Here is a 17,298-nt window from a genome sequence, read left to right as displayed (position 1 = left end):
GGATGGATTAGTGCCTGCAGAACAATTTAGGAAGCTCTGCCTCCTGAGCATTACATTTTGGCCCCTCCTGTTCTGAAATATGCACTCCTGCAAATGTTGCCGGCACAGGCCAGTGCTCATTTATGTATTTTGGAAGTGGTTTCAAGAAGCAGCAAAATGCACTTGAAGGTTTTGGTAAGTTAAAACACAGCAAGTCTGACTCAACACAGCCAATACAAAGTCACATGCAAGTTGTATTAAACATTAGTGTGTTGCACTGGTGCGATGAACTGTTAGCAACAGCTAGAGCCAGGCATAGTGTAGGCAGAGCTGGAGCAAGCTCCCCCAAACGGGCTCTGCCAAGTGCAGTTGGGACCTGCCCTGCCAAGTCTCCCCTGCTGCCCTCACCAGAAGCCTCTCCTGAGCAAACACTGCCAGCCTTGCTGAATTATGCGATGGTTATGACACAAACAAACATCCACCAGGAAACAGAAATTAGACCAAACTCGCTTGCTCTTGCCATCTAGCCACCTCTTCACCTGCAGCCTCAACAGGTCAAGACATTTACCCTCGCTTCACCTACCCCTAGAAGAACTCAAACTCTGAAGCACCAAACCCAAGCTGGTAACATCCTATCATGCAATTAATGGAAGTATGTAACATGTGCATGCGCACACACACAAGCACACGCACACATTTACAGTGTATGCATAAAGAAATTAATGGATCAGTGATACGGTGATGAGAGTTATAGAAAGTCTTGTGACAGACTGATGAGATACACCATACTGCTGTTACGCACATTGGCTGAGCCACAGTTTGAGTTAACAAAAATTCTAAGAGGGAATGTGTCTTTTCTTCTAAAAAAAAGAATAGAAATTCAGAGTGGTTCAGCTTGGCCACACCAATTAACCATTTGTCATTACTGGCACTGTGCGTAATTAGCATTTCAACAGTTTAAAAAGCAGCTGGGGGAATACCCGGTGTCTGCCCAAAAGCAAATTGCTATGCTGTAATTAGAGATTTTCCATATATTTATTCCCATTGGTTAGTCTTCTCTCCTTTTGACTCAAGAATCTTTGAAACATAGACAAACACAATAAAATTTCCCAGTAACACAATCATCAGTGATCTCAATACAGTGAATTTATGTAAGAAAAAATTAAGGTATGTCAGGCCAAACCCAGCATTCCTGAAGTTAATGGGAAATTTACAATCAATCAGCCTCTAGGACAGAAATTTTGGCCCTTTATTTGCAATCAGCATTTTGCAGTACATGCACAGTAAGTATTGCTCTGATTATCACCCTGATTGAAGTTATTAAAGGATTTTAAAACATGCAGATTTCATGCATAAATATAGCAGCTGAATTTCACAGTTTAACAAGTCTCTCAGTTGTACTTTCAATGTATTAAGGGCACACTGGCATAACTTAAGATATACTTGTTGCCTGAATGGGCATACGTTACTGATTTTAAACAGAATAAGAGAGGGAAATTGCATATTGAAGTTTTAGGATGGAAAATCCTGTGCAGCTCAAAGATTCCATCTCAAATTCAGAGTACACAAAGTTCATGCCAGTGACCAATTCTGTGTGCCAGAAGTTGACACGCAACAGAGCTACCCTTCTCTTGGGAGGCCTTCTGATCAGGGGCATGTCCTGCAAGAACCACTGATCCAGCAAGACAAGCCTAGAAACAGTTTTCAGTCCCAGTCATGATTTTGCCAATTCTGGTGATTTTAGTCCAGCCCAGGGGCATGAACTGAATTTAGAATGAGTACTGCAACAAGACTTCTTTTTTTGAGAGAATATTGAGGCTGCCAGAATTTTCCATAAAGCCCTAGAATCCTATGTTAGTGCACTTGCTGTCAAAAACAACAAAGATGAAAGAGTTAGTGTTACATTGCCTCTAAGCTGATTTAGGCTTACCACTTTTTTAAAAATTAAATTAGAATTTAGAAGAAACAAACTTATTGCACATATATCTGTATCATAGACTCACCTGCTCCCTTTCTACCCTCCTCTTTTCCTCCTCTGCTCTTCTTCTCTCTTCCTCCTCCTTACGCCTCCTCTCCATTTCTTCCAGACGTCTTTTTTCCTCCTGTTCTCTCCGCCTTTGCTCACGCTCTTGTTGCCTTCGAGCTTCCCTTTCTCTTCTTTGTTGCTACAAAAAGGGAAAAGAAACCACAGAGTTTTACTTTTGTTGTTATCAAAGAAAGAGGTGGGGTTGTTTTCTATGGTGAAGAGCGGGATTTACCAGGACTAGCAAGCTCTGCAACTCAGTGACAAAACAGTTTATGCAAGTGCTCCACCAGGAAACCAAACTCATACCCAGCACACATCTATTCCTAGAAGCAGCCTCACTTAGACTCTCTGGTTTCTTCATGCACACACAAAATGTCATGCACCATATTCCTGATGACAATTGAGGTGTGGAAACTCACTCCTTTCTTCAAAAAAGGCTAACACAAACACCAATCCTCAAACAACTGTTGAACTCAAGAGATGACAACTTGACATCAATAGCCTACTTGTTGCCAAAATGGAGTGATCAGCCCTACTAAATCAGCTAACTCAAATGCCAACTATCTGAACTTTCCCTAAGTAGCTTGCCTCTTAAAACAGTTGGTCTGCTAAGAATTTTGTAGTGTTGGCCCAACAATCAAGCTTAATTTCATGCACTGCCCAAAGCTTTGCCTAAGAGAGAAGGAGGGCTGGCCAACAGCACCTTAGCTCCTCCCAAAACATCAAATGCACCTTTATGTAAAAGAGGAAAAGCAGCTAAGTAAGATTTACACTTACACAGATAAGCTTCCACACATGACCCAAATACAAACAGGTGCTGATTAGGTGTGCTCAAGTCTGAAAAGAACCTGGAAAACAGCTCTTGAAAGCATGAACTGACTCATTTATGTCTATGGAGCACCATATATGACTTCAGAGAAGACATTTTAGATGCCCATGTAGTCGTGACCAATTCTTCCTGCACTCCAGCATAAGCATCCAGTTACTCCACCTACTTCGAAATCCCAGGCAGCCTCCCACAACTGCCTAAGTGTCAAAAGACCCAGCTGTCTCCTGTTCAACCATCAACTGGGAATATCACTACATTTCTTTCTTTATAGGTTTCTATAACATACTAAAAAAAATATGGAAGAAATGTAAACCAAAAAATAGCCCACACAAATTTAATTCCAAGAACAAAAATGAAAACATACATTGGTTATTCATCATCACGTTTATGTTAAGGTTAATACTATCCCAAATTTCTGTTGGAGCAAAGCTGCCACAGATTTGTCTATGTTAAGATACTTCAAATAGTCCAGCAAGAAAGAGCACTCACACTAAGCTTTACTTTGGGTTCACAGATCCAGTTACTGGTGTGAGTTTCATAGTTGTGCTCAACTGAAAAAGCAAAGGCTGATCTACACTTGCTGTGTTACTTCGTGGGATGAGCTTTCTCTGCTTGGAACATTTTCCTGCATTACTATGAAGGAACTGAAATACCAACAGCCTTTCCATCTTCTGGAATCTGTTCTGACATGACAGTGGAGAAGAAATACTAGGGGGGAGGAAAAAAATGGCTCTTGGGTTTTCTGAGCTTTTCTGCCAAGAGAAATTGTGGATGTCCCATCCCTGGCAGTGTTCAAGGCTAGGCTGGATGGGGCTTTGAGCACTGAAATATGTCCCCTGCCCATGGCCAGGAAGTTAGAGCAGGATGGTTTTTAAAGGTCCTTCCTACACAAACCATTCTGTGATTCCACCAATTAGTAGCACTTAAATAATACAGGCTGCTTTCCAATTCTCTTTCATTAACTACAGTTTGGGGGAAGATGTGACTTTCCTGGAGACCACTGTTGAAACACACCCACGCTGTAACTATCATGCCCTCTTCCCTGGCCCACAGCATCACGCTGGGTTCACTACCACCTTCCTGTGCCACAAGACAAACTCTTTTATCCCCCACACTTTCTTTCTGAATCTTCTCAGAAACACAGCTTCCTTGCTCTTGCATCTCTTCTAACTAAATCCATTTACCAGCCTTTTCACTCGTGCTTAAGCCAACTCTCCTCAATGAATGTAGATATAAAAATAGCAAAAGGGCTGCAAGGCAGCTACAGCACGCGGTGCATTTCATAGGTTTCACTGCTTCCCCTCCTTCATTTTTTAAGCACTGTAAAAGGATTAAGTAGGCACTTTTATTTCTGAATATATGCCTCAGTGTCAAGCAAATGCTACATTTAAGTCAATATATTCAGGTCCTTCTTGGCTAATCAAGTCTGACAGGCTTTTGTTTAAGAAAAACTAAGACGTGAAGTACTATAATTCTGTTGCCTTGAGGATGCAAGAGACAGCACACTGCTGACTGGTTAATATAATATGCACATTTATCAACTCAAACAATATTGTGTTGACATTGTTAAGTGGATATTGCAGATCTCAGGATGGCATCATTCTCACCACAAGGAAGACGGGCAAATTCATGGCTTCTTGAATTAATTCAGAAGTATTCAGCAATAATTATAAATAACTGAACTTAATATGAGGAAAAATGAGCTACAAACTGATTAAGAGAGCCAGTTTCCCATGGCAGCACAAAATAAACAAAGTCAATTGTCAAAAGATGAGATTTTTAATGAAACCTTGATCCAGATATCTAACTCAGCACATCAGCAGATATTTATTACCCAGCAAAGGAATAGACAGGGAAAATGGATTTAAGACAAATCTCACAAATGTGCTACTGTCTATGTGCCAAAGTAGGCAGGGAGATCAGGATTCTCAGCATCACTTCCACCTTCCCATCAGACACTGTCTCAGCCTCCTGCCAGGTGAGTGGGAAGGGAGGTACCCAGCACTGCAGGAGCCTGCACAAACACACTGCATGATCCTCTTATTCCCAGCCCTAAATGTATAATAAAGGTTTCACTTCCTTTGCATGTGGCCTTTGAAACCTCAGCATCAAACCAGTGGTCATTAAGTGAAGTGGAATTTACTTTTAACACGCCCACGGAGAGGAAACCTACAGTGACAACCATCCCTTGGGTCCTGGTGCACAACTTGTCAAAGCAATGCCAAAAATGGTTTGTAGCAAGTTGAGTTGACCCAATCTGGCTTCAGAGCCAGCCCTATACTGACTTTCTTGCATCCATCTGTTGGCACATGGCTGCCTTCCTGACTGGCTCTAGCAACTCTTCCATGAGGACACCAAACCTGATCACTGTGTGCCTTAGGCCTGCCCACAGGACAGGAATGGGACAGGGAAAACCATTCGTTAAAATCAATGTCATATTTCTACATATAAAAATTTGCCTTCTAAATTTAGTTTGTGCGATTGTCAGATACTGTAATTTTTGGTCATGCACTACAAAAAAAAAATACTGCTGTCCAAGAAACAGCAGGTATAGATCAAGATTCCTGAATTTAGGGATGCATATGCAGATCTTCTAAAGTTGGTACAGTATTACCAACTTTCTTGCACATGGCAGATGAAAAGCTTATTTCCAAGGAGCAAACTGTTACCCAGAAAGTAAGGCAAGAACTCTTCAAAGAAATGTCAGACATGCCAAAACAGAATTTTGGCAGAGCCCATACTGCCTCAACTTACTGCATGTCACAAAATGGGCATTTACTATGCAAACAACATTTTTAAAACCCACAAATAAAATACAGTGTCAATACCCATGCTCCTTATTTGGTTTTAGGGTGCAATAATAATGATCTCATAATGGAACCTGACATCTCCAAACTGGAAGTCCATGCAGTAGAGTACAATTTACCAGGAGGGGGCAATGCAACTACACAGGCAGTTCATCTACACCAACGAATTCAGGCCCTTCTTCCTACAGTGAAATGCTCAAGATAGATACAGATCCTTTAATTTTAAATTCCTAAAATATTATTACTATGTCTCATATTCAAAAGAAGACTGATGATACCTATATTAATTATTTCTTTCACAAAGAATTAGGCAGCCTGGTATCAGCTTAGAAAGAGAATCGGCAAGATTAATAAAGAGATTTTTGCTTTGTCCACACTAGAGATAAACCAGAAGTAGAACTTCTTACTCAGTACCAATCCAAGATGCAAGCAATTCAAATTAAGTAGATAAGAATAAGCTCCCCACTTCTGTAAAAGAAATAAAGCCCTGGCAAAAATTGCCTGCAGGTACACCTACATTAGCATCTTGGTTCAGATCAGGAGTGCTCTTTTGAAGTGAATCATCCAAACATCTCCACTTATCCAGTTTTGTTTCGTATTCTGGAGATGTCTTGGAGTGCCAACCACACCTTTTGGATGAAATTAAAAGGGCTGATGCACTCCAACCACAAGCAGGCACAGAGTCTAGACCTCAGCCAGTCCAAAGGAATTCCTCCTGTCTTTAAACACATGAAGTCTTCAGGTCCTCAGCACTTTAATTATTGTGCTCCACAATCTGCTTCTACAGGACTGGATTACTTGCCAGTGTAGCTATAACCTACCACTTCAAAAACATCCATCTTAGGTTCTCATAACCAGGGACAGAGACACCATTTAATGCAGCTATCCTGAACGGTGGAGGTGCACAGAGAATGGGATTCCAGCACAGCCGATTTTTAGCTTCCTGAGTCAGACTCAGTTTTGCAAGTACAAATCCAAATGCCTTCTCATACTCAGCAGTTGTCTCCACGTTGCTGAATAGAATCACAGAATCCCATTAAAACAGCCAGGAGCAGGTCAGATTTCTTGTTTAAACTAGCTAAACACCTACATAGTTGACAGTCTTTATATGTCTTTTAAACAAGGCTTGGGGGTGGGACAAAATCCCAGTCGCAAAATCCTCACGTTATTTTCTGTAGTTTGACCACATGTCATTTTCACCTCCTCAGCAAGACACAAACTACAAGGTTCCTGCAACAACAACTTTTAGAAGTCACCTATATGCCTTTTAAAAAGTAATCTTTTCTCTAATACTGCTGAGAATTAGAGTTTTTGGCAGATGTCCTAAACACCGTTCCTGTTACAGTCTCGGTCAAAACTGTCTGGGCTCTGTGCCAGCATTGTAAGAACAAGCCCTCAATTTTAATTTAGGAAGTGGGGAGGGGGGGAAGTATATGCAACTTGTTCAGAAAGATTATCTAATGCATAAAATTCTACCAGAGAATATTAAATAGGTATATGCATACATACTTTACACAAGCAAAAATTATGAGACAGCAAGTCTGGTAAAAATATCAACTCATTTATGAACGCCCTGAGCTTCAACGCCTGACATTAATCTTGACTCCCATTATCAAGCTCCTCATTGTTTACTGGCTTCATCAAAACAGGGGGGGTGAGTTAAGGACAAAGTGACAACATTTCAATATTTTGGCCTTCAATTGTGTCACAACACTGATGTTTATCTAAATTTGTGTCTACTACCCTTCCCCCATCTGAAACAGCTTGTTTTGGCTGCTGTTTTGTTGAAAACCACTTGGGATCATACATTTTTCCAACACAAGATCCAATTAACTAAGTGGGATTTTTTTGAAAGCTAAATGTGAGTCTTTTCTTTAATGCACTTGATGAACAATATGCCTACACCATCACCTGCAAAAGGAAACTTTTTAAACTCACTTATTTTATAACTCATTCCTATTTATGCCTCCAAGGAACCAGGCAGAGGTTACAGACCCATACAAGGTAAAAAGCTTTGATCTTACAAATTTTACATGTTTTACCATGCAACCTTATTCAGTAATACAATTTACATTACATGTTGTCGTGTGGTTGTGGAAGCTGTCAGTTTTATTTTGGATTTTAAAAAGCAGGACTTATTAAACATAACTTTCAGGTAACTGCCTTTTCTTTCTACTTGCTCATTCTGTTATAACTGCAACATCCCCAAAAATTTCAACCCACACAGAGAAAATGGTGCATTGCTTTGTTTCCACTACTGGCAGCAGCAGCTCCTTTATTTTAAAAAGAAAATCCAGATTTTAAGAGTTGCACTGATTACTAAAGTTAAATGACCTAGATAATTTAATTGTAATCCTCTTCCTCAACAAAAAAATACTGCCTGCAGAACCTTAGAGATTAAGGGGGCATTTAAAATAATCATTGACTGCCATACTAAGAAAAATCTGAGCAGTTAAACAGTAGCTCAACTTTTGCCCACCTTTGACAACAACTATCTTTTATTTTCATTTTTTTCTAGTATCTTTTTTTACTACTTACTCCCCCCACAAACAGTCTAAAAACAGTTTAGTTTTTAGTGCTATGAGGTTTATCTTAGCATTCTCTGAAGGGTGGGAAAGAAACAGAAGAGAAATGGGGTTTATATGCCTTCCCCTCATTCCTCCTTATGGATTCATGCGTGGCTGAATCTTAGCTACCAATCCCTCCTTATAGCAGCACTAAACTCATTTGCACTTTGGAAAAGAGGGATAAGGATCATAATGTGACCTGGAAAGGTATTTGGAACTTTGTATTACTTGTTATGCAAACAGGTCACGGGATGCAAATCAACATTTGGTCCTGGTTGCATCCTCATTAAACGTTACCAGGATTTGGAAAACCAGACTGGGTGTAGCTTTTCCATCACTGCTATGTGAAAGGTTGAAACAGACTCAAGCAAGAGGTCATTTAAGGACAACTGAAATTTGACTCTGCACTTCCTGAAGAGCCAGAGCATTGGTTTCACTTCAACTCTGTGTCATACCCAGCTCTGGCCTGAAGAGCTGTTTTGAAATCCTCCTACTTCTGAAGCTCATGCTGCATTTTCCATCTACATATATACATAAATGCACATGAGATCTTAGGAGGTGAAAAGTATGACAGAACAATATTGTCCACATACATTCTTTTATCTTCCAGTACTGTATAGAAATTGCATACTTACTGTATCACAAAAGTATGATTTATGTATTTGTAATTCCTGCAGAATTATAATTTTAACACTGATTTACGAAATTATGTCTAGATCTACCTTTAAAGGCCCCTTCCAATCCAAATAATTCTATTATTTTATGATCTAGGTGGTTTTTAGTCACTAAGCTACTGCTCATGAGAGAATAATACATTAAAAAACAGGCTTCCATCTAGCATGAATGAGTGCCAAACACATGTTTGAGAAAGCTTTAAAGGGAAATCTGAAAAATGTTACGGCCCCCAAAACAATACTCTTGAGAGAAAAATCCACCTGGGAATAATTTATGTCTCCTCTTCTGTCTACCTAAGCCTAGACAAAGACCAAGAATGAGCCACTTCCACAAAAAACGCCTTCAAACAACCCAGCTCTGGCTCCTGTTGTCTTCACAGGAGCTGCTGGATATTCAAATGCTTTGGAAGATATCTTATATTCAAGTACCCAATCATGGATTTAAGCGCTGAGCTCTATGTTTAGAGGTGGATTTTCACATGATGTTTTCTTTCCTGAGATATCCTGGGGGCTACAAGGAATTCTTTTTAAATGAGTGCAGGAATGGGAAACAAGAGGGGGAGAAGGGCTTCTGTCCCCCCAAACTCCAGTCTCCTGTTTCTACCTCTTCCAGCCGCCTCCTCTGCTCCTTCTGCTGCTCAATGCGTTTCTGCCTCTCTGCCAGCAGCTGCCTCTTGTACTCCTCCTGCTCACGGAGCTGCTGCTCCTGCAGCAGCTGCTGCCTCCGAAGGGCCTCGGACCGTTCCTTGTTCTCCTGCTGCAGTCTCAGGAAATCACGTCGGAGGGTTGATTCTCCAGGCACATTGACAATGGAACTGCAACAAGAGAAAGTTAAAGCCTTCGGTATGATAAAGCCTGATGGACCATTAAATACCTTTGCCAAAGCAGGGGAACATTAATAAAATATATCATGATGTTAAAGTTTAATCTCGTTTCTTTTGGAGCAAAGACACTGGATGTATGTCAAATACATGCTCTCAGTGGAAGGTGTGAAATGAGGCCAAGCAAAGTAAGGACGAATGCTAACACTGCGGAGACCCTGATCAATCATATCTGCCATAAATCCAAAGCTTGTTTGCTCCAAGTCATAGGAAGGGGAGCTTTCAAACCTTTAACAGTCACAGCATAGGTATTCAAACTCTTTGAGTGGTTTGTGCATTCACTTAATAAGAGACAGAAATTTAGCATGCTGATTTATAATCACAGACCTTTAGACTTACTCAGCATGGTCTGCCCAAAGCCATCCCAAAAGCAATTATTACCTTGGCTCTCCTTCTTGTTCAGGCACTTCCTCCTCTTCTTCCTCACTTCCACTATATTCATACTCCGTCTCATCTAACAGGAAAGAAACAAAGGCCTGGATAGTACTTTAATTTCAGGGCAGTGGGGCATTGCATGCAGCAGCACCTCAGTAAACCAGCTCCTGTCCCCTTCAGTGAGAAGATCCATCACAGACCCTAGAACTCATTCTACATATATAAGCTCATCTTCCCAGTGACACAGTGGTTTGGAGAAGACTTCCAGCAAACTCCCTGAACAACACCAGGTTTTACATGCAAGACAAGACATCTGGAGAACTTCAGCACCACCTGAATAAGGAGAAAAGGCTGCCCAAAACATTTGCTTCACAGCTCTTGTGATGGGTTATTTCCTGTGAGTCTCATTTATGGCATCATTCCAGGAAATTATTCTACCACAGACTAAAGAAGGGAAAGGCATACATGCCAATATCCTCTTAAATGCTGTTTAATGCTTGTATGGAAGAGTGGCCAGCAAGTGAGCAAATTTAATCCATCAGAAAATACAGCACTTGAAATTTATACTTTCTCTGTAAAGGACAGAACAAAACGGAGCCTTCTGATAGTCAAACTATGAATTTAAAAAGAACTTTTTAAGGATTTGTGCTATAGGAGCTTCTCTTGGAGTGGGTATTTAGAATGCAAAGCAAGACAAAAACATGCATTTTTGACAAGTGGCAAAGACTTGATTTTTAGAAGCTGCATACCTTTTTCTCCTCTCTTCTTCCTGGTCCTGTCTATATGGTCCTTAAGCTGGATTCGGACTTGCCTTTCATTTGGCTGGTCACGTATAAAGGGATGCTTCAACAGCTGTTCTGTAGAAGGTCTCTGCATGTAATTCTTCACTAGACAACCTTCTATAAAGCTGAAAAACTTTTTTGACCTGAGAAAGCAGGAAGGGAAAAAAAAGCAAAAGATGAGAGGTAAAACTCAGATGAAACATTTTTCCTGTCCTTCCTCAAATTAATTTCCTCCAAGAGCATCATGTCCCAGAGAACAGTACAAGTGCTGCCTGCAAGGGTACCTCCTGAACAGATCTGTGTGCTCCAGCTGAGCACTGGGCTGGGGTGACACAGGGCTGGAGAGACACAGGGTGACATGAACATTCTTGGAGCATCCAGGCACAGCCTCACTGTAACGTGCCCTCTTTCAGAAGGATATCTGCTCTGAAAGGCAGGATCTGTGAGTCAGGTAAATCATGTAAACCCAGCCTAGATGCTTCTGGATCAGAGCTGGATAGAATCCAGCCTGCTTGGAGGAGGCAGGGCAGCCCTGGTGTACCTCCACTTATCCATGCTACAGACAGCTATTCCCAAAGTCAGGAGAACTGAATGTCTGCCATTCTCCTGACACAAGCAGCACCACACTGCTTCTACATGCACCTGGGTTCACAGAGTTAGATTTGCCAGAATTTAAGATTATTTTATCTTTTACCTTAAGACTCACACACAAAAAAATTTTTACAGAACTAGAGGTGGGTGTTGGTCAGTGTTTGTCTGCTTAACAAAGGCACTTTGAGTCTCTGACATAATTTAAGGGCATGAACTAAACTAACCCCCCCCTGCACACAGAATAAACTGACAGGGCATGGGAGTTAGGTAACCTGCAGCACCACCCTTCCAAAATCTGCACTTCATTCGAACTCTTGAAAGGGGATCTCTGCAGAAAGAAGTCACCAAACAAGCCACCTGCCAAAATCCAACAGTGGAAATACTCAAAACCACAATGAAGCACTGAACAAGTTGCCCAGAGAAGTTGTGGATGCCCCATTCCTGGAAGCATGCAATGCCAGGTTGGATGGGTTTCTGAGCTACCTGAACTAGTGGATGGCATCCCTGTCCATGGCAGGGTTTGGAACTAGATGATCTCTAAGGTCCCAACCCAAGCCGTTCTATGACAATTGTACAACTTTGTCATCATTTGGCCTCTCTTCTCGTTACCTGCACCTGAGCAAGCTATCAAAACAGCTGAGTGACAGCAACACTGCCTTGGAGCAGAGCTGCTTTTTAACTGGTATGTGCTCTCAACCTGCTCCAGTGCTTGGAGAGCAAACACCCTCACTACATGCTTAAGAGGAAAAACAATCATTTCCATCCATCAGTTCGCTTCCCTACTGCAATAAAAAAGGCTGAATCCAACAAAACTTGGATGCTCAGATTTTTTTATTCCTCACACTCTGAATGTCATTATTTCACATAAAAAGGTCAATGAATGGCTAATGCAAATGGCACATATGCATCTCTATTCTCTTAATATATGCAGAAGGCAAGTAAGAGAGCAATGCCTTGACAGTATACAAGTGCATAAATAAGTCAATCCAGGTAAAGACCAAGCCCAGTAAGTAAGACATGTTTATACTGTGTTAATATTGAATACGTAGTCCAATCACTTCATTATTTTGACAGGATCACAGCACCCCATGATCCCATTCTATCGATAAGAAACCTCTTTCTACAGAGTATTTTTGTTTCATATGTGCCTGTTGTAACCAGTAACTGGGAGGAAATCCTCTGATACTAATGGATTCTTCTCAGCTGGCAAGAAGCAGGCACTCAATTCCAACCGTTTACAATAATTATAGTAAAAGCCTTCATTAGTTTTAATAGCTCCTTTCTATTTAGCAACTAGAACGCCATAGCACTGTTCTGTTTCTGTGTTATGATACATCTGAGAAAACACGCTGCATATTAAGAGTGCTACAGGAGTCCATATTTTAAAACATGGATCCATTTGTCACGTTAATACAGATGCTGCTCTACTGAAAAAGAAAATCCAAAAACTTTGGTATTTATTTTCACACAATTTGAGATGGAATTTCTCTGGGACAAACAGAACTAAATAATGCATGCATTTTATTTCATCCTTTGATTCAGAGGCACAAAAGATAACAGAGATTTTGCTAACTTAAATTGCCTTACAATTCTGTGGAAGGGGTAACAAAACTATGCGATATGAGAAAACTTCATGCTACACAAGACAAGATATAATTAATACATACCATTTCTTGGATTTTAACCGTGGGGGAGGGTTCCTGGGTATCAGAAAGAGTGCCCTCATGGGGTGCATGTCACAAAGTGCTGAAGGGAAGAAAACAAAAGCAAACAGAGACATGGAGACACTGGTTTAGCTGCTCGCTGTCAATGCCAAGACTTGAGCTTCCACAACCACTTCCACCATCCCAAACATCCATGCAGTAGGTACAGACAGCAACACAGCTAAATGGAATTAGCCCAAAATGACAACAATTCCATAGCTCAATGTGCCAATGGCAGCCCAAAAAGAGAAAGAGGTCAAAGCACGGATCAGCCTCCAGAACTGACCAAGATGGGAACATCTGAGCATGGCCCTCCTCCAGCCCAAGTCATCTGACTTACTTTCTGGTCAACAAAATACTGGGAGATGATGATGGTGGAAGGGAACAATGAGAGTTACTGTTCCACACAATCTTCCTTTGCCTGCCCTTCCTTCCTCTACTGGCCCTTCTCTCCCATTATTGAGGGTGCTTCATTTTTACTCTCCAGACCTGGATATTTTGGTACTTCAAGGTATGACAGAAGCATGGGAGGGTCTGTATCACTCAAAAGGACTGTCTGCAGAACTGAAATGCAAACTCCTAACTTTTGTCCAAAGAAGTCCTGTTTGTTTCAGTGGGCATTCAGTGGAGTCCAGGATCAACGTGGGACAGCTTTTCCTCCTGTTCCATAGTAAAGCAATATGGCAGAGCCAACACAGGGAAACAAGGGAGCAGGGAGAGAGGCAGCCCAAGAAAGGCCTCTAGGAGCAATGTTCTAACCATCTTCCTATGTCTGATCTCTTACACCCTCAGTTTCAGCCTGAGTGATCACTGCAGGTTGAGGTGACATTTACCACACAACTGATATTCAGGAGAAACAGACTAGTGGGAAGAGAATTCTAGCTCAAAAATAAGGGGCATCAGTCTTGGCAAAGAAGCCCCTTGGATGCCTGTGGATCCCTGTAGACCACACCAAAGAATCCATAGAGATGGACTCTCAGCTGCCACAGGAGGACGAGGAGGTAGAGTCCATGCACCAGAGGACAAGAGCTGTTCTGCACTTACAGAGGATCTTTGCTAACTTCTTAAATGCTACATTTGTGCTTTTACACAAAGAAGGGCCAAGCTCTGTTTGGTCTAGAAATGAACAAAATATTGTCCAATTCTAGGCTTACAAAGCCATACAGGCAACCCAATGCACTGAACAAAAAGGGATGGCAAAAAGGAGGTAGTTCACTTAATACAGTGCTGGCTAAAGTGCCCTGGGAGCAGCTCTCACTTGGACATTCATGCAAACGTGCAATTAGGAAGGAAAAAGAAAACAACCCCAAACTATCAGGCCTCCTAAAACATGAATCAACACATGACCATTGTGATTTGACTTTGAAATCTTGCATTAAAGTCAATAAGAACAACAAGAAAATCAGGCAGTAGCTACAACAAAATGACCAATTTTTACCTGGGAAATATCAATACTTTATTTCTACAAGATTATTTCAAGGACATTTCAAACTGGGCTGTGTTGTGATCATAGATTTTTATGTGCAAAAAAATTAACTTGCTCTTAGGTACCTTAGGTTCTTATTTTTTAAATACAGAGCTCCAGCTGAGGGTGAGGGTAAGCATACTTGCAAGATCAATAAGGACTTTCATAAAAATTATCATTAAAAGTCATAACTCCATGCCTAACTTCTTTTCTTTTCAAAGGTTTCTGTCCTCCTCACACATCCGCTGTTTGCCTTTATATTCTGAAAGAACTATGTGAAAGGAAAAGAGTCTATTAAAAAGTTGAGCATTTTTGGTTTCCAGGTTTTCCTCTCAAATCCAAACTAACTGATAATGATCCCTGCTTGAGAATATCTAAGTTCAGTGCTTTGTCCTGAAGAAGGATTTACAGTTTAAGCCATGTCACTGCTAAGGAAGATTAACACCACCCACTGATGAGTGGAAACAAAAGGAGAAGCAATGTTAGCATTATCCAGACCGACAGAAAGCCAACACAGAAATAGCTGCTACAAATGCTTTTTTCATTAAGATCTGTTTCCTCAAGGCCCCACTGACCCTCTCCCCAGCTGAGGTTTCAGTATTCCAGGCCAGTCCATAGACAAAGTGGGACACAGCTCCAAAACACAATATACTACCAATAGGAAGGAAGTCAGACACTCGATTAGCTTCCAAATATTCCTGCTATAGAAATTAAATTACTGCAGTCTGCACTGTAGTGTTTAAACACAACCCCATCTTTATCAAAAGCATTGCTATTTATGGGATTTCGTATTTATAGAGCAGGCAAAACCAAAGAGAACAGAAATAACATGGGGATATTTTCAGAAACCTCAAAACTAGGCTTAGATTACAAGCAGCATCACCCAAGTATACGTTTCAGCCCTAAAACGAGCCCACTGGAGAAGCACAGGGATCACTTACGGGGAGCTCCTTCTGCCATCTCTATGGCCGTAATGCCGCAGGACCAAAGGTCACTCTGCAGAAAAACAGAAACACCATATGTTAGTAGGTGGATTTACCCATTCACACACTAAGAGAGCACTATTTAGTGGGGCCCTGTAGGTGAGGCTGAAACCAAATACCACGGCTATTTAAATAATATAAGCCTCTTTCATCTTGTAACTGTATCATAAAATCCTACTTTACACATAATACGTATGTATATGCAGAAACACACGCACGTATTCTTATTGAGTGAGCAAACAAACCTTTCCAAGAGCACATAAAAATACATTCACATTATGACAATGGGAAATACATTTGCCAGAAATTTAAGCCTACGAAACAACAGAATTTTCAATATTCCCTTGTCAACAAAGAACTGAACAAGGGCATTCCCAGGGTGTGCAGAGATGCAGTTATAAAAGCAAAAACTCAGCTCAAATTTAAAGTGGCCAGACTTGTTGAAAACTGCAAGGAAGGGTTCTTCAGGTACATAAATAAACAAGCAAAAACAAAAGGAAAATACAGGCCCACTGAAAGGAGAGGTGAATTAGTCACTAACACCACTGAAAAGGCAGAGGTTCCCAAAACTTACACCTCTGTCTTTACCACAGACTCCCAAAATTTACACCTCTGTCTTTACCACAGGCATTACTTGCAGCCAAAGCCAACATTTCTCCCCTAACACCTCAGCTTTGCTTAAAACGCTACAGAAAAAGAGCCCTTCAGTGGCAACTTTTCAAGATAGCACCTCTGGCCAGCACCTCTGTCTCAGGAGAGACCAAACAAGAGCCAGGAAGATCAAACACAGGGAAGAGATGGAGGAGTCCTGGCAAGGAACCAACTTCAGAGAGTGACACAGCTTAATGGGCAAAGTATTGGAGCAGACTGCTGTGAAAGAGAGCTGTTCTTGAGCAAAGCAGTCATCATTTCTGGTCATAATTGTGATTTTTTTAAAAATTACTTTAATGAGCAAATAAGCTCTTCATGCATTACAAGCAAAGAAGCATTTCTAAAGATCAGATTTTCAGATCCAGCAAGGCACTCCTCTCTTAGTCAAATGCAGCCATCTAAGCTAAAGTGCACATCCCCATGATCTTAGAGAACCTTTCAAACAATAATTTTTTGTGAACAACCACCCTACAGGCTCCACCAGGAACAATAAACAGGTGTTTTCAGAGGAGAGAAGAGCTATTTTTCACATCACTACTGCATTAACAAATATTGCAGGGAGTTTTTCTGCTTAATTAAATCATTTAACAGCGAACCCTCCTTACTAATAATAACAACTCTATCTGGAAAGATATAAAACATTAGCTTGAGTACAATGAGATGCTAAATGTAAAAAGGAATTAAATCAAGAGAAATAGGATCAATCTGATCAATCTTAGTCAAAATGTCAAATAATCTGAGTCTTTTACAAAGATCTAGACACACACAAATGTACTGATAGCTAACACCATCAGTCTCAGCAAAGTGATATAATTGATATTCAACTCTATAATTCATTGTAAGGCCTTCATCTCTGGCTTTCTTGTATCCTTGTTGCCCTTGGTTAAAGATGAACAATACATTAGTCTAAATGAAGGTTTCTTAAAAACCAGAAAAAGGTTTCTTTCCTTGTGCTCTCATTAAAGTCAGCTGAGAGGAACTTTCA

The 17,298-nt window shown here is 40.8% G+C and overlaps 1 protein-coding gene across 13 annotated transcripts in view; it reads right to left on the bottom strand.

Moving 5' to 3' along the window:
* Positions 1 to 17,298, bottom strand: part of MAP4K4 (mitogen-activated protein kinase kinase kinase kinase 4) — a 162,494-nt gene that overhangs the window by 33,009 nt on the left and 112,187 nt on the right. For all 13 annotated transcript variants that reach the window (XM_026792989.2, XM_074535803.1, XM_014266610.3 and 10 more), the window contains exons 8-13: positions 15,621 to 15,675; positions 13,179 to 13,257; positions 10,888 to 11,063; positions 10,145 to 10,217; positions 9,487 to 9,697; positions 1,983 to 2,144 (exon numbers count right to left, since the gene is read on the bottom strand). In XM_026792989.2, the coding sequence (XP_026648790.2) occupies positions 1,983 to 2,144; positions 9,487 to 9,697; positions 10,145 to 10,217; positions 10,888 to 11,063; positions 13,179 to 13,257; positions 15,621 to 15,675 (756 nt within the window). The remainder of the gene's footprint in view (positions 1 to 1,982; positions 2,145 to 9,486; positions 9,698 to 10,144; positions 10,218 to 10,887; positions 11,064 to 13,178; positions 13,258 to 15,620; positions 15,676 to 17,298) is intronic.

Source organism: Zonotrichia albicollis, chromosome 2 (genome assembly GCF_047830755.1).
Source record: "Zonotrichia albicollis isolate bZonAlb1 chromosome 2, bZonAlb1.hap1, whole genome shotgun sequence".
Taxonomy (NCBI): Eukaryota; Metazoa; Chordata; class Aves; order Passeriformes; family Passerellidae; genus Zonotrichia; species Zonotrichia albicollis.
The sequence above is the reverse complement of the archived record's forward strand: the minus strand, read 5'-3'. Positions and strand labels throughout refer to the sequence as shown.